This window comes from Saccostrea cucullata, unplaced genomic scaffold (assembly GCF_032062105.1).
Source record: "Saccostrea cucullata isolate Sc308-1 unplaced genomic scaffold, CSIRO_AGI_Scuc_v1 ctg111, whole genome shotgun sequence".
NCBI lineage: Eukaryota > Metazoa > Mollusca > Bivalvia > Ostreida > Ostreidae > Saccostrea > Saccostrea cuccullata.
In genome coordinates this window covers 143744-171073 of record NW_026936933.1, presented here as the reverse complement: position 1 = coordinate 171073, position 27330 = coordinate 143744, and the positions used below count along the sequence as shown (strand labels likewise).

Genomic DNA, 27330 nt, shown 5'->3' with positions numbered 1-27330 from the left:
AATGTCACCTAAAATTTCCACAAAATCCTTTTACCCAAAGTTTAGAAGCTTCCAAAGATCCATGATAGCAGCTAGTAGTTACGAGAGCCCGGCTTTTAAAATGGGGACTTCCCATTCATGACTCATTTGATATTATAACCAATAAAGCCTTGAAATCACTTGAACTTGTGTAATTTAATAATCGGAGAGGTTTAATTAACTGATTTCTGTATTACAATTTCTTTTGTTCCTCCAAATCCATAACCCAATGTGTAGGGTGCCTTGTTATTAAAGGCTGTAGCTTTTTGTTTTTGTTTTTCGCTGAGATGAGAAGGAGGAGTGTTTCTGTGAAGCTGTTACAGTTGTGCAATAATTAACACAGAAAACATTGCCGACTATTAGGCTAATGATAACAGGGGGAGAAGAAGAAATATTATTATGCTCTGGGATGTGTTGAATCAATTTTATGCAGATTTTTTTCTTGATATTGGAGAAAACTATGAGAATTATCAGTGAGTCAAGTTTTTGATTTTTGATTTTTTTGTACAAGTATGGCCATCTGTCCGAGTTTGCATGCAAGATGTAGTCGATGATTGATTCAGTTTTATTAATTTTCGGTCTTTAAGAGGGCTATAGAATAGCTTTCTATAAAATGTTGGAATGCTATTGAGTTGCTGTAAAAATGTGGCATTATAGGATGTTTGGTATGATTAAATTGGGAATATAATATTGAATATCTTGGACATGAATATAATTATGCATATTTGCTTAGGTTTAGGGAATTCTCGAATTTTCTTTTTAAAGATATAAGTTCATAAACCTGTATTATGACGATTGAAAGAGTTAATTAAAAAGACAGGTTATAAAATGAATTCATGCATTCTGTTGCAAAATGAACAGTTTATATTAACTGTTACAGTGAAATATAAAACTTAAAACTTAGCGATTTTCCCTTTTTCTTCTTGAATAATAAAAGAAAAACATTCAAGAGATTCTATCATTGATTACAAAGCCACAGCTTTTAAATCTCAGTAAAACACCTCATTTTTTGTGGAATTACAAGAGGGTTTTGATCTTTAGAAGGCGACTTTAAGTTTCATATTATCTGCTTTTATCTGAATAAAACATTTGCGTGACAAACACATTCAGTTGAATTGGTCTGTTTCAAGTAGTAAAGCGAGCTTAGGTTTTATAAAAATTCCTTTTCTAAAGAAATCATTTCACTGAATGTTCATTCGTAGGACTTCAACAGTATTTGGTGTTTTTAATGTGTGTGGTAACTGAGATTTTTTTTTTGAAAAACTTGATCTCACTTTGAAGGTCATATGCATGTATATTTTGAGCCATTTATAAATGTAAAATTGGCATGTTTACATATATACAATTATGTGTGTCAAATGTATAGGAGAGTTGGGGACCAAGTATCATGAGTAAAGGCATTAAACATTTCAGAGAAAGCGAGATGGAATTGAATGTCAAGGTGTATACATTTTAAGTATGAAGTGAATTATTAATATTTAATTCAGAATCAACCATTGGAGCCATGTCTTTAAACAATAAACAATTACACATATCGGCTGGTATTAATAATTTATACAAGAAAAGAATTATAGGAACAGTTGATAGCTTTTCAATACTATGTAATAAAAAAACATCAGCTAGCTTTTGCCAAATAGCAGTTATATACCCTCTACGTACATGTATAAATGTCAAGGTTAATTATAATCAGGTCTAACGTCTTAAATGTGAATTTACTTTAGACAGTAAACATAAGATCAAATGGTGTTCCTAACAAATATTTACTTTGCATTGCAAATTAATAATTACAATCTACTTAAACAGAGCCTTGTGGCAATGAAGAGAAGTTCAAAAGAGCAAAAGAGAAAGATATAATTACTCATCTTTGGGATCCCTCTTTAATTCTTTTATGATAAAATATTTGGCAGAAAAGAAAAAAAAATGTCCATTCTTCGGATTTTTTCTATAAGTGGTTAAGCATTTGATTACTATTCTGTAATTTCTGTGACTCAGAAAAATGTGATCTTTCAGCATGTTCAGCATAGGAAAAGGCTGTTATCAAAAATAACTTTGATTTCACTTTTGTAGAAGTTAAAAAAAAACTCTAAGTTGCCTTTGTGGTACAGTAGTTAGAGTCACAAAGTAAGGAGTTGATCCTTATGTTGTGGGTTCGAATCGCAATGTGGGATGTGGAGACCGGTCCTTTGGATCAGAATGTATAAACCTCCAGGTCCAGTATTGCAGTAGTTGTTGGCAAAAATGACCCCTCACTGCTCATTGGCCCTGAGTGCCAAGAATAGGTATAAATTTGCAACCCCCAACGATAACTGGTGCTGTCTGAGTTTATGAGTGAAAAATCTTGAGAGGGACTCTCTTGAGATACAGTCAAACTTAGATATCTCAAACATTGATATTTTGAATACCATGGATATGAATTGGGATTTTCAACCACTTGTTCTATAAGTTATTAACCATATCTCAAAGTTTTTTTTGTTGGTCCTATTGAGTTCAAAATAAGGAGGTTTGACTGTATAAATACAAAACAATCCAGTAAAACCCTCCTCTTTAATGAACACACATCTGCCTTTTCCCCCATACATAGCACCCTGATGAATTAAATAGAATCATGCATATATCATAATCAGACTGTCGAATTCCAAATTAGCCAATCCTCTGTCTTCTGTCCCCAGAGCCCCCCCCCCCCCCCCCCCCCCCCCCCCCCCCCCCCCCAAAAAAAAAGAAATTGTTGGAATTTCAACTTTTTCCTTAATTATAATGTGTTCCTTTCTGAAAAAGGAACAGAAAACACTGACTTGACCTTTTACTTTTTGTTGATAAATATTGTGGCTATAGACATGACTAACTATATAAACCATCTGGCCATGTTTTGGCTTGTAGTACTCAGTCATCAAAGGGTCAGTGACTGAGAACAGTGTACTGAGGTAAAGCACCTGCTTCTGGCTTCTGAGTTTATTTCATCACTGAACTTGTTTGTTTGTTGGTAGTTTTGAGCTCATGTTTGTTTGAACGTCCCTTTGAAGAATTTTTAAAATCATATTGAGATGCCACCAATTTCTGGTGGAGGGTAGCTAATTTTAAACCTATATACAGTTGGTTTAAAGAATGGTCTCATTCTAAGGGTCGGTCTCTTTGTCATACAATGGGATTCAAACCAGTATCATCTCCTTCATCCAAGACTTGAGAGCAAAGCACTTACCACTGTGTCATGTATTGGACATGAAAGAAACATTTTGATAGGGGCAGGGTAAGGGTTCATCAGGTCTTGTCTTTTGAACATCGCTTTTTCTCTGGAACCACTGAACCAATTTCGACAGAATTTGGCATATGGCATCTTTGGGTGAAAGGGAACAAACATTGTTTACTTAATGTACATGCAAAGAAACTTGTTTAATCTGCATGCCACTTCCAATGAAATAAAATTTGAGATTAAACAATTGAATTTACAAAATGGGTCTTAATAGCTTCATTGAAGTAGGCAAGATTTTGGTATATACACTGTACATGATCTGGATAGACAAGATTTATTGTATTCTTGACATTTTATAGTTAAAACTTCATCCAATGAACACATTGTCAATTATTGTATTTTTTAAGTGAATCAAATTTACAGCTGTACTGAAGTCACAGAATCAAGAAAAGCAATGTATTCAGACAGGAGGAGCCACATTGCATAGTCCAAAAAAATTGAGTTTTCATTTCGTTACCTTAAATCATTCAATTTTGTAAGTGCATGTTTACAAGATAATTGAAAACATTTGCAGTTTTCAGATTACAATTTTTCAAGAATCTTGTCTGCTTTAAAAGCTTTGAATGTGATAATATATCATATATTCCACACACATTTTGATAAAATGCACATTTTTGTAAGCCTTCAATGCATATTGGTTTTACCTGTAACATCTCAGCCATGAAATTTTACACCAGCGTATTTAATAAGTAAAATTAAGATGCAGCTTTTTGAAAGAAGTGAGTGACCTGAAAAAGGGTGTTGCAGAGGTGTGTGAATAGTTTACTTGTTGATGATCGTAGACTATCTTATATACCTGGGGAATGTATATATAAACATCAGAATAATTACTGCAGCTGCCAGAACAGTCATTGTAACACAGGAGCATTGAATAACGTCTGCAAGGTTTTTTTTTGTTGAAGAACGAGGATAAAAATGATAAATGGAAGTTATTTATAGTGGAACAAGCAAGGAAGAATGATTAGGAAAAAACTGCGTTTTTTCGCAGGAGCAAAGATTTATAAAAAAAATGTGCATATAGATCAGTAGGTATATAGGATTGTTTGTCAGAGAGGCACGAGTTTTTTTTATCAATTTTTGTATCTGTTGCGGAACTGAAAGGTGAAACATAACAGGGGCCTTGTGAACATGTGTTGTGAAATTTTTATTTGAGCGTGTGTACGTACTCTGCTGTTTGTACATGGATTTAGGTGCAGTGCTGGCTTCTTTCTTTGAGAAATACCTGGATAAAGATTTAGTCAGTCCTTAAACCCTCGTTGACAGGTAATTGGCTTTTAAGTTCGAAAAATCTTCAAGTTGGATGTATATCGTCATAATATGTGCTTGGTATGTAGGGGGAATTGTGATGCACAAAATATTTTTTTATCGAATATTTGGAAAAAAGATGTCAATTGCAAGATACAGCAAATTATGCATGAATTAAAATATGGCATTGTCTATTTGACTCATATTAATAAAGACATTTGATGAATTGACAGTGACAATATAGGGTCACGTGAACCTCTTGCTGTTAAGGGTTAATATATTGTTGGCTTCATTGGAATTTGCAGCAGCTATAGATCCTATCTTGAAAGTCTTTGGAAGGAATTTGATAAGTAGAGCAGATAATGAAATGGTGTGTGATTTACTAAAAGTACACAGATGAGTAAATTGACCCAACTGCAGGTTAAAAAGGAAAAAAAATGTGTTGAATAAAAGAAGTCTCAGGCTTAAATTTCTGCAATATCCAGCTTCCACTCATAGGTACAGGAAAACTGTTGCTGAAATTTTTACTTTCATGCTGTGATCCTGGTGATAGTTTCATTCAGAAGGTCTTAGGAAGGTCTTAAGAAATCTTGAGGATTTTTCACTCGTTTTGTCTTGGTAGGTCTATCTCTAAAATTTTGAGTGGTATATATGTATTAATCTTGATGGGCTCTATCAGTGAAGTCGAACTTTTGTGTTATGTTCACTGTAAATATAGTGATCTTGTTGCAAAGTTAAAGCCATTAGAACTGCATGCATGCCTTTAGTACTGTGCTAAATTCCTTGTGCAGTGATTTACTTTTACAAAGACAGGGGTCCATTACTTTGTTCTGTAAAATGCACTGTTAAACTGAGAATTAAAGCAATGAATCAGTATTGATGATCTATATTTTTATATTACATTGTATTATAAGGCAATGAATAAGTTTTCTATATTTATTGCAAAAAAGCAGGTCCTCATCTGTCATTAGAGAACAACTTTGGTGCTGATCATTTCCATACCATTAGCTTCAGCTCCTTTTATGCTTTCATGTAATTTTAGAGCTATAAACAATATCTTTGAAGGACTAGAGAGTAAATAAATCTTCAGAGATGTTATCAACTACAAGGGGTTATGCTTAAAACGGCAAAGAAACCTGAATGAAATCGCACTTCCTGTCTTGGTGAGGTAATATCTTAATGTGTAAACAAAATCACAGGTGATCAAGCGATTATGTAACACAGCCGAAACAAGGCTAAAAAAATTGTTGCTAAAAGCTATTTTTCACGTCTGGAGAAATTCAAAGATTCTGTCCTTGGGAGAAATTTTTTTAATGACTACAGTGTAGTTAGAGTTTGTGCTGGAAATAATACATTTTTTAGACTGTAACTTTTTCTGAATGTACGAAGTTGTGCACTGCCTCTTTAGATGGAACCATCTGGATTTCATATGTGACTGCCAAAAAAACATGCATTATGAAATTGTTCTCATTGTTTCCCATAAAGTCCTTCTTGATTTACATACTAGTATATGATTTAGATAAATGTCAATAGCTGTAAAATTGTCAGGGAGTAAAATTAGAATGACCTTGCAATGGGGCTCCATCATGTTCATGCACTCAGGATTTTTATGCAGTGACAGAAATAAGTTCATAATGTCAGTGAAGGAAAAATGGGGAGGGGGGATCAGATTTCCTTGTGGATGAAAATTGTGCAATATGTCCAAATTCTCTTGCTTTATTAGTCCCAAGCTGTGTATTTTTTTTTATACCATTTCACAACTGTTTTGATAGGTCTCTACATCTTTTAATCTTGAATTAGACTTCTTTATTTACTATGTATGTTTGATGCAGCTGATATACTTTAAAAATAAATTTTATACACCTGACTGATTGAAATCTAGCTTCCACAGTTTAGTTATCAGGGAATTTGATTGATATTAAATCTTCAAAACTTGATCTTTTCAATTTGTTTTTCTTGGAGAGGTGCAAAAGATTTTCAGAGTTATTTTTTAAATTTCTTCATCATGTTGCATATTAGATTGCAGATAAAAATGGATACTTTTACTTTGGACTTCAAATCCTATTGGCTTCTGTGATTTGAGATTTAGATGAAATCCCCCCCCCCCATGTAAATGATCTTTTCACATTGATTTGGAAAAAGGGTTAAGTTAATTTTTCAGAATTCTCACTTTGTTTTATGCCTGAGTTGCATTATTCATCAAAGTTGTCCGTTTTCTGTAATTTAGCTATGGTCTCTAATGAAATCAGATTGTCTATAATCACAATGGTGCCTCTTTTTCTACTTTTCCTCTTTGAGATCTTAAGTCAGTATTACAGAAGCTACTTGTTGATCTATTTTCATTTAAGAGATACAAATCAAAGGTTGTCCAATTTTCCTCCAAACCCTTCATGTTCAGGTTTTTGTATTCCAAAAGATGTGTTTACTTATTGATGGGGGTTCATGCTAATGTTTATGAAGTGGGTTTTTGCACTTGCTAATTCATGAATTCTTCTGAATTGTGATTTAACTGTTGCTCTGGCTTGTTGAAAAGCCATTGGCCAGTTTTTCCACAAGAAAGCAGACACTTTAGTTAGTTGTTCCGTCAAAAATTAATTATTGATTAAACTGGATAGAATGCACCTTTGCAACCAAAGTAGTATGGAGAAATGCTAAATTTATGTGATGTTAAATAAATGTACTCTGGATTGCAAATTAAAAAAAAGTTTGCCCCCTCTCTCTCCTTCTTGAATGCCCTGCAAGGCAAATTGAGAAAAAAAAATCCTTCCTTTTTTTTTTTTTTTACATGATTGAATTTTAAGTTTCACTTGTTTAACGATACCAATGTTAAATATTCTCTGCTCTCAGCAGTCATTGCCTTGCAGTAATGTCCATGCCAACTTCTTGCACTTAGTTTTTTTTCGAGTTGCACCTTTGAATAGTTTTCCTGCTGCAGAATTCAAAGTATTTTCGATGGTTTATGTAACAGAAATTTGTTTCCAATTAACAAAGAATTTGTTTAATACTCCCGAATCTAATTTACTTTGTCAAAGATTTGAAGAATTTTATGGCCACTTAAGTGAATGCAGAGTTTTCTATTTCATTGAAGATGATTGTTTTGTATCTTTTATTCCTGACCAAATTATGAAATATATGAGTGTGTTTTCAAAAGGGTCTATATCATCAAAGTATGAGTTGGAATATTGAAGATATGGATTTTGAAAGGTGTCCAAGAAAGTGTTGATATTCAAGGCATGTTTAATCATCCCATTTTTTTGCCTAAATATAATCCTGTAAAATTATAAAGAAATGATTCGTTTTTGATAAATTATCAAAAACCACATTCTATTTTGCACATTTCACGGTTCTTTTGTACAAACAACTTACAATTGTTCCATTAAAAAAAATATATGGACTAATATTTTTGTAGACTAAAAAGAACAATGAAAAAATATGAATTCAAAAAATGACTGAAATATGGTAATATTATTAAAGTCTATTGAGGACAATGATAGTTTTTCCTTTGATTCAGAAAATAAAAAGGTTGAGAGTGCAAAAGAGATTGCAAATGTCTTCTGTGCAAACTAAATATTGAATGCAGCAGTGCACGGTCTTGACACAGATATGGAAGGAATCTTTGCTCTGGTTTAAGAGGGTTCAGTGTATCAGAAAAAAAGCTAACTGTTGGGGGTGACAGGCTGTACAGATAAAATAAAGATCCAATTTCACAGCAGGTAAACACAGGTAAAATGCGTCTACCTTGCACACAGGTGTAGTAAGACATCGTAGAATCAAATTCGTGAGTGGGGTTTACTTTGTCAACAAATTACCGAATTTAGCAGGTCAATATTTAGACAAGTCATATAGATCAATATTAGCTCAGCACTTCAGCGTAGAATTTCCAAAACTTGTCCTCCATACACTCTTTGAATGTCATAGGTTCAGTTAGTATTCTAGTTGTCAATCCTTTGCATTTGAGAGAACTTTTTTTTAGAATTGTTTTATGTCGAAAGGGCCTTTGTTTTGACAGTTTTGGTTTTTTTTAGTGAATTAATTGACTTTTGGAAGGTAGATGCATATTTTTGTGTGAGCTTTTGTTCTGCCTGCTTGGAATGTTAGAATTTGAACTTCATTATGTTTGGTAAGTAAACAAGAAGTACTTAGTTGATCTCTTTGACATCAAAGCTTGATAAAGCATTTTTATATTGCCAAGACAGGCATTTTGTTAATATGTTAAGGTATTAACAGTCATGCATTTATTTACATTCTTTTATTTTAAGTTCCAGCCATAACAAGAATAAAATTGTTTCTTTCTCTTCACCCTTGAAGTTCCTTTTTGCTGAGGTTTTCAGGATAAGAGGCAAATCTCAAGGCTATCCTTGCATGTGCCGGTGATGAAACTTTGGCACAAAACAATAAATATTAACATTCCAGGTTTTTGTTCTGTACTTCTCTGTGATCAGAATGTGATAAAGTACAACTTCTGATCACCCTCTGCCTCTGTAACTCTGTTGCTTCTTCACTGCTCACCTGTTTCTAACAATCACTTCCAATGCTTTTGATCTTTTTCTGTTTTGGCATATTAAGGATTCTTTATAGATTTTGGTCAGCATATGCATAGTACAAATAAATATTAGAAGTATGGGGTTCATCACTTGGTGGAATTCAATTAAAGAGATTGTTCTATGTTGTACTTAGGACAGGTGTGGACTATGTACTGTTGCCAAACAGTTGTTAGTATTAGCTGTCTTATGTAAGATTTGTTGCTTGTTTATTGTTGTTCTGAGGTATTATGTGTACTGAGTGATAACAACATGACATAGTAGGTGTAATATAGGAAGTTGGCATTGGTTTTGGGGAGGGAGAGAAGGAAAGCTCTCAAAGAGATTCCAAGTCTTGATCAGCTGATGATCAACAAAAGTTGTAATTCAAAGACTTTGCATGGCCTTTGGAGTTTGATGGAGTGGGGAAGGGAAGGAGAAGCAGAAAATGCAATGAATTCTAAGTCTTGACCTTCAAGTACAATCTTGGAAGTACTGCTGGTGGCTTAGAGCTCAAAGTTCTCGATAATCTCTTGATTGTCATGACCATCTTACAAAGGGGTCATGCTTTGTCCCAATTAGTATTCTACAAATATCAAAACAGAGATCAGACATTTAATTGTTGTACAGACAAACCAACCTTGTGTCCAGTAATGCTAAGGCTTTTCCAATAATTATGATTGTTGGAGGTGCTTGTGTATATGCTTGTAAACGAGATAGAAGACACTGCTATAATGAAATGGTACATCTGTCTAGCATTCAGATGAGTCACTTTGGGTCAGCTGAAATTATGTTGGAAATGCAGTGCAAGATGTACTGTGTACATACTCATGCTACTACAGACTTGGTTATTTCAGATGATACCTCATGAGGTTACTTGTTTTGTGTATATTTTTGAAATTAAGGGAACTCTATGCCTTTTGAGGTAACTGATTTTGAGTGAACCTCTGTCAAGTCTCACTTTGAACAAGTTACCTCTTACGAGACTGAAGAGGTAAACTTTTCTTGCGAGGGCCGGATAGAGAGGATACCTACTATTTTCAATGTTTCCCAAATATTTTGTTCAAGCAAACTTTAGTAGTTGATGAAGCACCTTTTAAGAGGTCAGGGGTCCTGGGTTAAAATCCTTGTCTGTTCCATCACATTTTTCTACCTAATCCTAGATTCAGTCAGAGAGATGTCTTCAGAGGAGAAGCAGGAAGGGTAGAGAAGAGGCATCCTCCAAACACCTGCTTTATTGTTTGGGGGCAATGAAAACCAATTATTAAACAACAGTATATAGTTTATTTACTACCTCTCATTAGTGCACTAATTAGAGGAACTTTGAGGCAGGGAATGTTGAAGATGCTGCCAGAAAGATAGATGTAATGATTTGAGTGCTGGTCACATAAACAATGTCTGAGGATCTGTCAGGTTTTTGTGAAGTTTTACGTCAGTGGTCTTATTCACTCCTCAGTCATGTAAAATCAGATGTTACTGTAGATTCACTGAAATAGGGATGCCGATGATAAATTAATGTGATGTTTGGCTAAGCTGTTGTAATGTTTGTATACTACATTGTTCTGTAAAACAGCTGATTGTCAATAGTGTAAACTGTTGATATTAAATGATAATAACTGTAAAATTGCTTACTAAGAAAGTATTGAAACTTGATTGAAGAATTATATTTAACATGATTTGGTAATGATATATTGAAACAATTTGCTTTTATTAATGATACTTACTTCAAAAAGGTTTCCCTTTTCATTTGAATGAAATAAATATACAGTCAAACAACATTTGTCATCTTGAACTCAGATTGACGGTTTACTTCAGCATGACCCCGGTATTGAAGATATCGGTGTTTTAGATATATTTGAGTTCAACTGTATATCAGTGAAGTTCCATAGGTTCTCATTTATCTAAATATCTGTTTGTAGGTCATCATGTCCATTAGCAGTTCCTCTAGTCAGCACAGCATGACCAGCATGCCCTCAGTTGACCTTTCGACTTACCAGGATGACCTTGAGAACGTCCTTGCCTGGCTTCTGGAGGCTGAGGAAATAGTGGAGAAACAGGAACCAATAGGAAATGACATCAAGAAGGTCAAAGGTCAATTCAACCAACATGAGGTGAGTTTTCCTTAAATGAAGCCAGAATGGTGGGCTGTAATGTATAGGTCTTAATTTCTGCAGGTTTTCAGTTGTAAATTACCTTTAAGTACAATAAGCCTCTGTTCATGCACTCGTAAAAATTAATGTCACTTAAACGCCAATTTTTTTTACCAAAAGTAAAATGCACATCATTTCAACATATCTTTTATGGCAGATCATAATTAAAAGAAATGGTCAAATTAACTTGATCATTGTATTAAGGTATACTAAATCTTTGATCTTTGTGAGATCAGTCTATAGGGTCAGTGAACTTTGATTTTGATGGAGAATTTTTTGAAATTTAAAATTTCACATGGCATATGGAAACAATTTTTTTGCTGAATCTTAGAGATAACTTTATGGTTGGGTACTGGTAAATATTATCATAGTTATTTCTTTTGTCCAAGCATAATCCTATTCTAGTTAGCTTCAAAATAATTAAAAGAGATTATCATTGGTTTTGTTTCATGAGATTGCAATTAGGTTAATTTGAAATAAATTGGAACTGATGTACATGATGTATGTAAGCTACATTTTCAACATAACATTGACGGTAGTATATGTGGAGTATTTATGATCTATTAATAGCGCTAATGTAACTTGTTACGCTGAACAGATGTTTGGGAGATTAAGGTTGACCCAGATTACCAGATTTGTTTAATATTGCATATAAAACAGTATGCTGTGTTGATAAGAGGAAAATTGATACTATTTAGATTTAAATTGTTCTTATCTTCCGATTTAATATTTCTCCACTTTGTAAACAACTAGTGCTGTAATATTGTAAGGTTTTATCACAGGAGTGATAAAAAAGTGTTAAATAGATCCTTAGAGCAAATTTTATTTTGTCTATTTAGGAAGAAATATTAAGGGAAGGTGAAATTTGATGTGATTGGTTATAGCTGTGTTGGGAAAGGGTTGGGGAAAATTTTTATTTTATAAGCCCTTTTCTTTGCATTAATGCAAATTTATGCCTTCGTATCATCTGATCTCCTATATGCATCACAAAAAATCATGCATATTGAATTCATAATTGATTTTGATCATAATAGTGTAGTTTCTTGCTATTTATGAAACAATTTATTGTGTTGCAGATTAGGGTTGTTTAAAGTTTATGCAATATCATGAACCTAGTGTATCCTTTTCGCTATATGTAACATTGTAATGTATCAGAACTTTTTGCATATAGAGTTCAATGTTTCATCATTAATCAATCAAAATTAATATTATTGAACAGAGATAGGTTTGTAAAAGAGTACAGGCAATTTAAACATCGTCAGACTGAGTATATAAAACGTGTTGTTTCTTTGATTTCATGCCAACATAAGATGTCTGTTCTTCGTCTTTCAGGAGTTTATGTTAGAACTGACCAAGCATCAGGACAGCATTGGGAATGTGGTCAAGGAGGGCAATGACCTCATTACAGAGGGCAAGGTCGTCGCCGAGGAGGAGAATGAGATCCGGGTCCAGATGGGGCTCCTCAATAACCGGTGGGAGGAGCTCCGCCTAAAAATGATTGACAGGCAGTCCAAGTAAGGGAATCACTGATTAAATTATTAACTATGTTAAAGTAACACACAGAGCCTCAAAAAAAATTAACAGGCAGTCCACGTAAAATTATCAAATATTGTGAGATTAATGCTCAATGCCTCATATTCAAAAAAGGGGAATCACACATAAAAATTAATGTACAGTCAGAAAAAAAATCATTCGTATGTCCTGCAGAACTAAGAGTCTTTTATAGGCTCATTATTTTGTCATCAGATGTCTGACAAACAAGAAATGAAATTGGTGTAGCCTAATAGAAAAGAAATGCCACTTGAACATGTGGGATGAAAAAATGTGTGCATGTACCCTTTCATTTCTGCATTGCGGTTTTCAATATTGTAAATTAGATGGTTTATAATAAATTAGAATATCAGTAACTGAGGAATCAAATTTTGATACAGAAAATTCCAAAATTTCTATACTTTCCACAAGAACCTCACCAAACCAAAAAGTAACACACATATAGACTCCTTGAGCTTGTCTGAAATGCCTTCACGCCTGTATACAACATTTCCTGAGGCATCTTGAAGAATGATATATTTTATCGTGTAGACACCTATGTTATGTATATACATATAGAAATTACTAGCCAGTGAATCAGACAGTTTGTGTCTTATCTGGTTCCTCGGAAGAGCTTCTCTTCTTTTTGTTGAAATTTTTTGGGGTGGTACACTGTTTATTTTTTTGTCTGCAAGTCAATTAATTCTAGCATAAATCAATCTTGTAGTTGAAGGAAGAAATATACAATCATATAGATGGCAATAGATCTTTAATAATCTATATACTAGGTCCAGGATAAGTGACATTTAGAATTTAGAGCCTGTATGCAGAAAACATTGGTCCTCTGACTTTTGTCTTAAAAATGTGGAAGCTAGCTTGGTTTATCAGTTAATTTCTGCCTGCAGTTGTTTTTCCTCCAAGGCCTAACAATTACCCACACTTGAGTGTTAATTACTGATAGACATGCAATATGGACAAGGGGAAAAACTAAATGCAGCACCAGAGGGAATATACATTACCGTTAATTAATGCAGACAAGAGTTTGAGATTATTCCTTGTTAACAATAGTTTTCCAGTGGACCTTGAATTTGTTGTGGTTTTTTGCTGCACCCATGCTGATGAAAAAGACAGTCTTGCATGAATTGCTTGAATGAGAGAGAGAGAGAGTGGGGGGGGGGGGGGTAATACTCAAGAGCTTAAAAACTTAAAAACAAGCTTTTAATCAGTCTACAAACAGAACTGTGTTTCTTAATTTTTCTTACCTAAACATTAATTATGTCAATACAGAAATTTATTGTTTTCTCCAAGATTAATTCTTTAGAAGACTACTTATCTTTCAAACTGTGCACTTAAAAGATAGAGTACCACATTACTTGGTTACATGTTTAACTATTACCTGCTTACATACACCCAGTAAAATTAAAATAAAAAAAAATGTGAAAGGAAATTTATTGCAATGATATATGAATGGAGCTTTCTCTATCAATCACATTAATACTGTGAGGGGGAATGCAGAAAATAACGCTTTGGTGACAATTTTAATTGTTTGAATTGGATAGGACTTAATAGCTGCTGCAAGTAATTGGAGTAATTTCAAGCAACAAAAATGATTAAACAAAAACCAACAGTTTGTGTAATTAAATCTGTTTTATTTTTGCATTACTCAATCATGAAAATCACGAGATGTCAATATCTGATATATTTCACATTTCCGCAAACATTACTGCACGAAGGTGAAATGTCTGTATGAGATATGATTTTACTGTCATATTTTGCCATAAAACAAACTCACAAGTACCTGAGACATGTAAGAGTATTTACGAAGAAAAAATAACTGTAATATTAACTCTCTTATAACTTGCTTGTTTTTCATCAACCACATATACACAATACTGGCTTATAAGTCGGTTGCATTTTTGGACGCTTATATTAGAGGGAGTGACATTCTAAAATACCAATCTTTTTATAACTCGCCTATCAGTTGGACATAAAGTGTAGGACCAAAGTTAAACTCCAAAAAAAGTCAAACTTATAGACAAGTATGTACTATGATAATAATTGTACAGCATAATTTTTTTGTGTGTATTTTGATTATTTCATTATTTTCATTTTACTTCAGATCTGATGCTAGTTTAACATCAAGTTGTCTTCATTAATTTTTTTTTGTTAGATTACAGAAGAAGTTGATGTCCACACAACAGAAGCAGCTGGATGAGTTGGCCGTGTGGCTGGAGAAGATGGAGGAGAGAATCAGGAGCCAGGAACCAATCGGATCAGACCTAGAGGCCATCAAACTCCAAATAGCCAATCACAAGGTTGGTTTTCTGACAGAATTTTTGTGTCAGTCAATCAGAAAAATTGAATACATGTTACATTTGATTGGAGTGAAGTCTCTAAAGTATTTTTTTTTACTTGATAAAAATCATTTTTTCATTTTTCATGGGATTGTAAATTTATGTACATTTTGTGTATGGGATATTAATTACTTTATGTTTTGGAAATTTTCCTTGACAGAAAATTCAACAGGAGTTAGAAGTCCAACAGAAGAAAGTGGACAGCTTACAAGATATGGTAGTAGTTGTGGATGACACTAACACAGAGACAGGTAGGAGTTAACAGGAGGGTATTTCTAATTTGGCATTCATTTAAAAGAAAACCAAGGGACAGAATAAAACTCTAACGAATCTAAGTCATTTGAACCCCCTCTTTTGCATAGCCTGCATACTCCCTGTCTTCCAGTGGGGATTCTTTTGTGAAATGTAAACTGTAGCGTGTTCAGATTTCTTGGGGGGATCATATATATTGAGCAGTTATTTTCTTTATTTCTACCATAGGTAAATTTATATGAAAAATTGTAACAATTTTGTAACAATTCTGTGTTGACAGCATGTGAAGCTATGGAGAGCCAGCTACAGAGACTGGGTAAGAAGTGGGCAGCCATCTGTACATGGACAGAGCAGCAATGGCTGGTGCTTCAGGACCTCCTCCTCAAGTGGCAGAACTTCTCCGAGGAACAGGACAAGTTCTCTGATTGGCTGGCTGAAAAGGAGGGCGTGCTGGGAACGATGATGGAGTCTGACCTTACTGACCCCGATACTGTCATCAAACAGGTCAAAGACCTCAAGGTAAATTATTAAACAGGTCAAAGGTCACAAGATAAATCATTGAATGGGTCAAAGGTCACAAGGTAAATCATCAAACAGGTCAAAGTAAATCATCAATCAGGTCTGTATCAAGTGCACAATAGAATTTTCAAATCTACTGGAGGTTAGATTCAATCAATGGAGACTGCCCAAAATTTTACTTGTGCATGGAAAATTTTAAAATATCACAAAAAAGTAAAATTTTTTTAAAGAACGAAAAAAAAAACAACATTTATTTGATAAGAATAGATAGAATAGTTTATATGTTTAAAAAACTTTTTGGAATGGAATATCTAAAGAAATTTTCATGTTATGTATTTTAGATGATTGAGAATGACATGGTAGAACAGGTCCAGAGATTTGATGCCCTCACCGAGTGTGGCCAACAGATCGTACAATACGTAGACAACGAGACCGCGGTACTCAAAATCAGCTCACAACTCGAGAGCTTCCAGGAGCGCTGGGAGAGGCTCGTACAACAGATGGAAACTCACAGCAAAAAGGTGGGGCAATATCAAGTAAAATTTCAAGCAACATATTATTTTGTGAAGTGTTCACCTTACGTGTACTGCAAGCTCATTACAAAGTCAAAGAAGTATGCCAAGGACAAAGGTCATTTCTTATTCTACTTAACAATCATAAAACTGTTGTAATATGTTATGAATTAGAGATTGGTTTCAGTTTTAACTTTATTTATTTACAGATAGCAAACTCAGGTGTAGAACTTAGCAATGTGTCCATGGAAATGATGTCAGAATTCACAGAAGATGGAAAACTTAAAAATCCCCCAAACACGGCCAAAAAACGGAAGATGGACTCCATGCTGAAGTCGCAGTTTGACATGGAGTCTAAGAAACTTCTGGAGTGGTTCGAGAGGACGGAGACCACATTAGAACTACTGATCAAAGATGAGGACGGAGCCACTAGTTCATCCAGCGATCAGTTCACAGCAGAGGAACAACTAGTTCTTGTACAGGTATGAGGTTCAGACAGGAAAAAAAAAAGGCTGAATCTAAAATTAAGCATAAGGGCTGAATTTTCATACTGTGAATTTTCTCTTTAATAGCATTTTGTATGAAGTAAAATAGTCATCATGCAGATGTACTATGAAAGACACAATTTTGACTTGGATGGAACTTAGCTTGTCTACTTATTAATGTCACATTCCTGATATTCAGAATGCTGCTTATTGTTAGGAGCTAACCCTACCTGGCATAATCTTAGTGATTATTTGGGTATTGTTAATTTTTGATCAGTGACAACTTGACAAGTTCATATGACTTGATTTATATTATCAGGACACAGAGAATGAGGTAGAACAGAGGAAGAGTGATGTACGCTCTGTGTTGTCTACAGGGAGACGGGTGATGACAGAACTCAACTTTGGTAAGATTGCGGTTATATAGAGATTGCTTCTTCCATTTTCATCTAGTATTACTTGTTTCAAAATCAAGTAAAAATGAATGTCCTTAACTCCCCTCCCAATATTGATTTGCAAAATGTTGATTGTAGCCAGGTTGTCATTTTGTTATTAAAATTATCGGAGCTTGTATCCTCGATAAAACTGTGGGTCGAAAATCAGGGTTAAGTTATCAATGCCTCAGATCTTGTAACATTGTCTCATATAGAGTAAAACTTGTCTTGTACGAACGCGGATATTGCAAATTCAGGGATATAGCAAAGTTATCGTGTATCCCAAACTGTATAAATTGAATGAATTCCTTATATAAATATAACAAATTACGGATAAATCGAAGTAATTTCATAGATTCCAATGACTTCATTACAACCAAGTTTTACTGTAATTAAAATCCTCACTGTTTTGTATTTATTTTCAGCTGGAGAATCCACAGACTCTGTTGCGGCCACACTGACAGACATACAGAACCGCTGGGACAATTTGGCTGTCCTGTTGTCTGAGACCATCACTAAAGTCAACCTCAACATCCAGTCCAAGAAATTCTACGACGAGCTTCACGCCCTCCAGGAGCTGATGTCCAGCTACGAGAAGTGGGTCAGCTCCGCCGAGAGGATCGCTGAGGAAGCCATGGAGATTACAAAACAGCTGGAACAGTGCAGGGTAACTAAAATAATAATATTTTTCATTATCAAAGTTTGTTTCTGATGATCATGGTTTTTGATTGCTCATCCAAGTAAGAATCTGTACAAGCATTAATAAATAGTCAAACCTTGTTTGTCAATGTTGTTAGGGGAAAAAAATTGAAATATTGATGATGAAATATATAAAGGAAAAAAATTTGGGACTTTCAAGTGGAGATATCCATGGTATTCAAGATATTGATGTTTTAGATACCAAATTTTATCTGTAGATCATTGATCATAATTAAAACAGAGTTTTCTACATCGTAGGGATTTTTTAACAAGTTAATTTATCAGTATTAAGCATTCATTACTATAACATTATCACATCTTGTAGGTGAAATTAAAGGCCATGAAGTCCCATGAGGACCGTATAGACAGGCTGAACTCGGAGGCGGCCTCTCTTCTGGAGACCTCAGGCACCACCTCACAAATACAAACCGACCTCGAGGCCTTCACTAAACGATGGGAAACCACCTTCAACAAAATCTGTAAGACATAGCCTCAGGCATAGTAAATAGTGTGGGTGATCATCATTATCATGAAATATTGTGTATATTGTGTGTCCTATTCCCAGTTTGAATGACTTCAGAGATATCTTCATGTTTTATCCTTAGAAATAAAACACATTAAGCTAGCCTTTATACTTAGAAATTCCTGAATTCTTTTGCCTACCATGTTTTTCTTTTGCTTAAAATATCCTGATCATTCATATTGTTTCCAGCAAAGTGCGGATATGCCATGAACAGTTTAAGTATGTTAGTATACTAACTATTCATTGGTTCATTTCTTGAAATTGTCCATGAAATCTTTCAGCCTCATCTTCTGACTGTGATATTGAGATTCCGCTTGATAGTGGTAATGTTTCTCTCTCTTCATCAGATCACTTTGTCTCTCTCTAAAGAATTTGAGCATGCTATTGAAAGTTTTATATGATGGTGTTTTTGCATGAGATTTATAGACTTTTAAGGAGGGGGAAGGGGGTAATTGAAAACACTAAGTTGCACAAGTTTATAGGCTTTATGTGTTAAGGATCTTTCACCCAGCACAATTTGAAAGGTGTTTCCTATAGAATAGTTCAAGGTATGCCCAAAAAGTACAGAAATCCTGTATGGTGATTATTTACAGCAACCTACACTTGGTATGTTTCATGCACCATTAAGTACTTTGTTAGAGTTGCAGATAAATTATTTTTTTTTGTTTGTTTGTTCTCTCATAAGTTGTAGCATTGTAGGATCATCATCCAAGGTCTGTCTTTTCTGTCCAGTGTATATAAATTTGGGCACAAAACCAGTGCTTCCTTCTTCTATGTTGTGAATGTCTTTCTTGTCTGTCCTGGTATAATTAGAGATAAAACAGTGTAACTTAGAGTGTTACAAGTATGTGATTTGCAATGACTGAAGTTTTATAACTTATGCTTTTTAGCCACCTGTGGAAGTAAGTTGTGTCCCTTTTGTCATTCTGTATGTTCACTTTGTATCATGTTCTACTGTGTAGAATGAGTGTCATCTTTCACATTATGTTGCACCATTTGTTCAGTTTTTTTTTGCATATTTTAAAACATGAATATATCACCAAGTTGTTGTATATATACCCTCATACATATTGTCTTTCTAATGCATTCACTGTTTGAATTGTCATATTCATACATGGTCTGCATGATGTGAACAAAATTTTCAAAAGTATTTGTGTTGTCACCTGAAGGACCTCTGCCATTTAGTAAACTGAAAGTTACTGAAAATTGACTTAAAGGTGACTGAGTGGGCTGCCATTCAGTTACCTTTCCAGACATTTCAGTGACTACCCTGTAGACTGAATCACAGAGTTTCATCCTATATGTGTCTGTGGAAAAACTATTGTGTCATATTGTTTGTTCCCCTAATGTTGTACTTCATATTTTACATGTACATCACAGTGTGTTTTTACCATATAATCATGCATTCATTAACTTGTAATCCTCACTTTTAAAATATTGTGCTTTCTTTCAGTATCCATTTTCATATGCATATGAAATCATTTATAACTTCAGTCAAATCACCTTGACTTCTAAAATCATATTTCTGCATGATACAGAAAACTGGAGAAAAAACATGTCAGCAGTTAAATCATTTGCTTATTGAACATCATCACCATTACAGACAAACGCCAGCAGGAGCTGATGAACGCTCAAGACAAAGCGCCCCCTAGGTCATACCTGGAGGCGATGGAGGCGCTGCTGAAGTGGATTACACACATGGAGAGTGTGCTGGCCTCCGAGAGGTTCCAAGTCATAGAGTGTGAGGTCATGGAGGAGCAGCTCAAACAGTATAGGGTGGGTAAGGGGCTGGGGGAAGGGTTAGAGGGGGTGGGGGTAAGGGGTGGTGTAAGAGTTGGTGAGTTTAATAAATATGGTAAATCACAGGAAAAAATTGAGAGGATTTTCTAGATTTTGGAGAAAAGAAGAGAAAAGTTGGATAAATGTACAAATTTTCCTATCTTGGACTTGATGAGGCCCAGGGAAAAAAAAAAGAGATATCCAAGGTTTTAAGATACAGATGTTAAAATATAAATGCCAAAAAAGGGGGGGGGGCATCCAAATGAATCCTCATTGACATTCACTGTATAAAATTTGAGAATTGTAAAAAAGATTTTTAAGTTGAACTGTACATTGCATAAGAAAAGATATTTTACCTTAGCTAGTATATAGCCTGCAACATTATAATGATAACATTGAAAAATATAAAATTCGTAAAATCAAAACATTATTAATTATGAATAAATAAATGTAGATTTGATGTGTGAAGAACTTGTAATATTTTTCAGATTTTACAAGAAGATCTACAAGAACACCAGGGAAGTCTGGAATACATCAACAAGACAGGAAAAGAACTGATCGTGAAATCCGGGCCCCACGACAAAGCCCAGGCCATGGAGAAAAATCTCGAGAGTCTCAACTCCAGGTGGAGCCACGTGTCCACAGAGATAAACTCAAGACTCGACAAACTCGAACGAGCCATAGGGCAAATCAAACAGTATCAAGTAAGTGCCATTATTTTCTTTTTGGGAGGAAAAAATTTAAAAAGGAGATAAAAATTACTTTGAGATCAATCGAAATTTATGAATAATATTCAACAGTTTTCACTTTTTTCCTGATAGAAACGTTTAAATCCAAAGGTATATGAATGCATTGGAGGTATTCTTGAAAACTCAAAATTAAATGAAATCATTGCAACATTTACAGTTTATGTTCATTTTTATGTTAATGTCCTCGTTAAGGTTTTGTTCTGTTAATTACAGCACTTGTTTCCTATGTTTGCATGAACATTTTTGTATTATTTAGTTTTCTAACAGTAAAATGGCTGGCTGCTTCCAGATTTCAAAAGATACATTTTGGGGACAAATTTTTACATTGCAAGTAAAGCTGGAGTTGAATGGAAGCTATAGCCATGCCTAATGTAGTTTTTGTGCATCTGTAGATATTATATCCTTTATTTAATGTTCAAGTCTTGTTTTTTTTCTGTTTTTATTGCATACCGGGTATTTGTTTTTCTTTTGATATCATAGTCATGATAAACCATTCTTAAGTCTTTTATGTATATATTCTCATTCATCTGTATCCATGCAGTTAATATAAAAAATCATTATAAAGAAAACCTTGTATTCAATCATTAAATAATGTCAGATTTTTTTAAAAGGGCAAAATATTTTAATTTCTAAAGTCCTGTGTTTCACCACTACATCTGTTTTTGTAATCATTACACATCACCTTTTTGGTGCCTTTAATTTGCTTTGAGTTCTTAATTTCTTGCACACATTACCATCACTCAATCATTTCTCATCTTCATTCACTCAACTTCATCACTTGCCTGGTACTCAAACTAAAGACCAGCACACTGTCATTTCTCAGAACCAGACGATCGGTTTGAACCGCTGGATGGAGGAGCTGGACGTCTTCTTGCATGCACCAGATCCGGCCACCGGCGACGTTCCCAATCTCACTGCACAAATGGCCGAGAGCAATGTAAGAACCCTAACTCTGTAAGCAAAGCCTGTACAGTGTGCAAGAGGCACACCAAAGTATATACTATTTCTACACCCAATTTTGGCAAATTGACAATAAAATTAATTTAACCTAACCAAATGAGCAAGTGTAAGTATAATGTGATAAATATATACTAGGAAAAAAATAATTGAAAATTTACAAAGTTCTCCAGTAACATCTGAGCATGAATGTATCACATTTTGTTCACATGATACTTTGGCACGTCATGGATTGTCACCTAGCCAACTCACCATGATGCTTTCAAATTTCAGAAAAAAAATTAGACAATCGAAAAAAACTACCCTGTGCACATGTATGCATTAAAGAAAATAGCAAAGCAAAGCATAGATGTGCTGGCAGTCAAAATATTCAATTTTATGAATTTATAATTATCATTTCTATTACACTTCCATTTGGATGAAGGTTATATTAATATTTTTATGAAAATCCAGGTACTTTCAATGAAATGACTTACATATAGTCACTAAGTAGAAACTGTCAAAATCTTTTAACTTGGGTATGGGTAAGTTAAATTCTAACAATTGCGGAAGAAATAAAAAAAATCTGTGCACTATTTGTCACTAACTAACAAGCAGGACAGGAAAGGATGGGTTTATATTGATTTACAATCAGTCTATTGCATTTTTTTTTCTTTTATTCTAGAATTGGAGTGAGTGGGGGACATGTAAATTTAGCTTAGGGGATAAAATGGACAGAAGTCTATTCACATTTGAAAAAAAAATTTAAAAGTTTGAATTATAATTATAAAAATTTCATATTTGAGGGCATGTAAATTATGTTTAGCAAATGTTGTGTTTTAGTGAATGAAGTTCATCTACAGCATATTATCAAGGCAAAAATGCATTATGCATGAAGTATCTGTTGATGTATGCAAAGGTTCATTGTTAAATTGTGTAAAAAGGTATCTGTTACCTCATGGGAATTTTTCATGAATGAATTTACACCTACAGGTAACATATGACCCCCAATGAAGTACAGAAGTTGGCCTATCAGTTTACACCAAGTGGGGAGTCATAAAATTGATCAATATCAAGCAGGATGTTTCAATTTTAAATTATCTTTTTTCAATACACACATTAAATTTTGACTTCTCATTAAATATCAGTAACTGCATACATAGTTTTTTTTGCATGACAGATACTGTGAATGGATTATTTATAGTTAAGTCTTCACAGTATATAAATGAGGCAGGTAGGACTAAATTTAGTTCATATACTGCATGTTTCTGACATTTCGTACTGATAAGTCAGTTGTGGCGAATGTTAATTACTGTGTCTCAATTAAAAGAGGAAGCTGTTATAATTCCCCTGTTTAGAAAAACCACAAAAGTTGTTATCCTTTTGAAATGGAGGCATATAGGATAGAGCATGTCACCACATAGTAGCACCCCCATAGAAATTATCTTGTAGTGCATCAAATGCCTGAATGAATACAAAATCCAGGTACTTCTGTAAAATCAAGTCTATGAATAGAAAGTGAGGCAATCATTTGATTTTGAATTTAAAACAGGGAGTGAAGGATGACATAACCACACTACAACAGAACGTCAACAACATCAAGGACCTGTGCGATCAGCTGACCGAAGATGCCGAGCCTAAGTTCACCCAGAAAATGACAAAGGAAGTGACATCACTGAACGAGAAGTGGGGGAAGGTGGTGACTCTGGCTGGGGAGCAGAACACGAGACTGAAGGAGGCCCTAGACAGGAGCCAGAAGATGAGCAAGAGGATCAGGAGAATGACAGAGTGGCTGGAGCCAATCAAAGAGGACCTCTCCAACAAGGACTATGCGGTCGAAAGCTTGAATGACCTGCAGGTCAAGAGCAAAAAGTTCAAGGTTGGTTTTTTCCAAAAAGAAAGTTAAACAATTTTTGATAAGATTTTTTTAAAAAAATTATTTAAATTAGAAAAATACATGTATATTGATTTAAAAACTCTGACGCCTGTTCAGGGCCTCCCTCATTCATTAATCAGAAAAATTACCTTGATTCTGGATATAAAATAGATTAAAATAATACAGGTATTTTAAAATTGGTTTAGGATATTAAATTAATGTGTAGTCAATGTTGTGCTTGCAGACTTTGAGACAAGATGTGTCTGGGAGAGAAGCAGAAAATAACAAAATTAACGAGGATGCTAATGACATGCTGAACAAGGCCCCAGCTGGGAGCCTCCAGGACTTAGCCCGGGCCCTGATGAGGATGAACGCCCTGTGGACAGATGTGTATAACAGGGTGGGGCATTACTCCCAGATCTTCTCTACTGCAGAGAGCCAATGGAAGGAGTTCAGTGGTGGGTTTATTGTCAGAAGTTAAAAACTGTTTTATTTGTACATGTATATTAAGACTGATAGGCAATGCTTTGACCTTTTTAGCTCACCTGAGCCGAAGGCTCAAGTGAGCTTTTCTGATCACAATTTGTCCGTCGTCCGTCCGTCCGTCTGTCCGTCTGTCCGTCTGTCTGTCCGTCCGTCTGTAAACTTTTCACATTTTTGACTTCTTCTCAAGAACCACTGGGCCAATTTTGACCAAACTTAGTACAAAACATCCTTAGGTGAAGGGGAATTTAAATTGTTAAATTGAAGGGCCAAGTCTCCTCACAAGGGGAGATAATCAAGAAAAGACAAAAATAGGGTGGGGTCATTAAAAAATCTTCTTCTCAAGAACCACAGGGCCAGTAAAGCTGAAACTTATATGGAAGCATCCTGGGATAGTGTAGATTCTAAATTGTTCAAATCATGACCCCCGGGGGTAGGGCGGGGCCACAATAGGGAATCAATGTTTTACATAGAAAAATATAGGCAAAATCTTTAAAAATCTTCTTCTCAAGAACCACTTGGCCAGTAAAGCTGAAACTTATTTGGAAACATCCTGGGATAGTGTAGATTCTAAATTGTTCAAATCATGACCCCCGGGGGTAGGGCGGGGCCACAATAGGGAATCAATGTTTTACATAGAAATATATAGGAAAAATCTTTAAAAATCTTTTTCTCAAGAACCACTGAGCCAGAAAAGCTGAAACTTATATGGAAGCATCCTGGGATAGTGTAGATTCTAAATTGTACAAATCATGACCCCCAGGGGTAGGGCGGGGCCACAATAGGGAATCAATGTTTTACATAGAAATATATAGGAAAAATCTTATAAAATCTTTTTCTCAAGAACCACTGGGCCAGAAAAGCTTAAATTCATGTGGAAGCATCCAGGGGTAGTGTAGATTTTAAATTGTTCAAATCATGACCCCCGGGGGTAGAGCGGGGCCACAATTAAGAGGGAGTCAAAGTTGTACATTGAAATTAATAAGAAAAATCTTTTTGAAATTCTTCTTCTCAAGAACCACTCGGCCAGAAAAGCTAAAACTTATGTGGAAGCATCCTGGGGTAGTGTATATTCTAAATTGTTCAAATCATGACCCCCGGGGGTAGGGCGGGGTCACAAGAGGAGTCAAAGTTTATATTCATATATGTAGAAAATCTTTTAAAAGTTTCTTAAAATAAAAAGTCAATGGGTAAGAAAAGAATAAACTTATATGGAATCATCTTTAGTTAGTTTTAATTTTAAATCGTTTAAATCATGGGGAAGGGTGCTGGTTTTTTCCGTAGTCTTAACTCTTTTTTGCGATCGGGTTCGTTATTCCGAATATTACGACATCCGATATCAGAACGAGGCTCTTTGTTATAACAGCCACGTTGCATCGGGCGAAAGACAGCATTCGAAAAACGGATTCAGTTTTAACTTAAAATCAGATACCTGATTTGTTTTAGTTCATTTGTAGAGGTAATATTTGAAACATGCATTTTAAACATCGAACCGATTGAATGATGGAGATGCTACGTTTTCATTTGTGCATTTGAGTTGACCAAACTTTTTCTAGTTTTTGAAGCTTTTGACGTTGAAATTTTATTACGAATTCAACAGTCATTCGGCAATCAGTATGTATCGCTAATAAAGCCTGATGTCTAGTGATTTATAAGGGAAACTTTTTATTTTTAACGCCGTATTTGTGCAGATATGGCCCATGCTTTTTCACATAGCTTAAAAAAAAAAAGATGCACCGGAAAGGACCTGATTGAAACTCGCATTGTATCGCAGTAGATATAGGGGCGAGATGTAGAAAATGGCAAAACAATTTAGAATAGAAGATATATATTCTTATTGATGAATAATAATCGAAATGTACAGGTTATGGATAAGAAAAGTATAACAGGAATAAAAAAGAAAAGCATGGTATAATGTATTGTGGAATCCAGTAAATTTGAAGTAACATATGCCATTGTCTTCTGGCCATAGGGTCATGAAACATACGTAGACTTCATTTTCAACCGCTTGTAGAATGTTTATCAACGGTGTAATTAATCTAAATACTTGCAAATAACATTTGTTTGAATTAATACTAGAACATTTTAAAAATAAACTTTAATTGCTTGATATCCACAACATTAAAGGATAATATAAATTTAGACTTAAGCTAAAGATGTTTCATGATCCAAGGGCCAGGTTGAATACTAAATAAAAAAGAATTGATTTGTGTTGTTGTTGTTGCTTGATTATTATGTTATCTATGCAGAGATTACTCTACGTTTTGGGAGAAACTGTCTTTCCTGGAGGAATGCAGGTGGTTTCACCCTGATTTCTTGTTTGCTTTGAGTGGTTTCACCCCAATTACTTGTTTATGCTGAGTGGATTTGACCCAGTTGGGTTTACCCATAATTATTGTCTGTTTGTCGGATGGTCATTTGTTCAATAGGCTAATGATAAGCAGCGTAATAAAAATTAAATATGAAGGCTGTCCTTTGTTCATTTACATGAATCTATTCAAAAGTTTTGTTTGCCATATGATTTTTTTTAAAAATTGCTATATGAAGCTGTATTCATTGCAAATAAACTGTTATAATTTTTTTTCTTTAACTAAAAAATTATAGGAAAATATTAAAGAATGGAGGCGTACAGGGCGAGAATAATCCCCCGCTCTGAAAAAAGACCTCTCTCAATTCTGAAAGTAGTTTTTTTTTTTCTCAAAATTAAATGGTTTCCAGGGGCGTAGCTAGGACTATTGTAACGTGTAGGCCGAAGAATGAAACCGAAGGTTTCACCGAGGCGCGAAGCGCCGAGGGGGGGTAGGTGCGGGAGGTGGTCGCCCCCTCCCGCTGGGGGGGTTCGGGGGGTCACCCCCGAGAAATTTTTGAAATATTAGGACTCATTTGCACTACTCTGAGCATCAAAAATATTGAAATAGACATTAAATTTTGTATTACAAATATCTTTAAAATGATGTAATTTTAAAGAATTTTTGTACCAGATTTTGCACGCATAGTCATGACATGTGGTATTACGTGT

At 34.7% G+C, this 27330-nt stretch overlaps 2 protein-coding genes across 9 annotated transcripts in view; both read left to right on the top strand.

Moving 5' to 3' along the window:
• Positions 1-27330, top strand: part of LOC134246891 (dystrophin-like) — a 156460-nt gene that overhangs the window by 25433 nt on the left and 103697 nt on the right. For 5 of the 8 annotated variants that reach the window (XM_062729233.1, XM_062729234.1, XM_062729236.1 and 2 more), the window contains 15 exons: positions 10950-11141; positions 12513-12694; positions 14881-15025; positions 15225-15315; positions 15597-15835; positions 16177-16356; positions 16557-16829; positions 17152-17239; positions 17692-17933; positions 18291-18444; positions 20092-20264; positions 20756-20971; positions 21840-21953; positions 23505-23831; positions 24073-24286. In XM_062729233.1, coding sequence (XP_062585217.1) covers positions 10950-11141; positions 12513-12694; positions 14881-15025; positions 15225-15315; positions 15597-15835; positions 16177-16356; positions 16557-16829; positions 17152-17239; positions 17692-17933; positions 18291-18444; positions 20092-20264; positions 20756-20971; positions 21840-21953; positions 23505-23831; positions 24073-24286 — 2830 coding nt within the window. Of the gene's footprint in view, positions 1-330; positions 492-4314; positions 4529-10949; positions 11142-12512; positions 12695-14880; positions 15026-15224; positions 15316-15596; positions 15836-16176; positions 16357-16556; positions 16830-17151; positions 17240-17691; positions 17934-18290; positions 18445-20091; positions 20265-20755; positions 20972-21839; positions 21954-23504; positions 23832-24072; positions 24287-27330 lie in introns of those variants that run through there. The other 3 variants (XM_062729240.1, XM_062729238.1, XM_062729235.1) reach the window with 3 other exon arrangements.
• The window catches only part of LOC134246897 (uncharacterized), a 211539-nt gene that overhangs the window by 159036 nt on the left and 25173 nt on the right, over positions 1-27330 (top strand). The window lies entirely within an intron of this gene.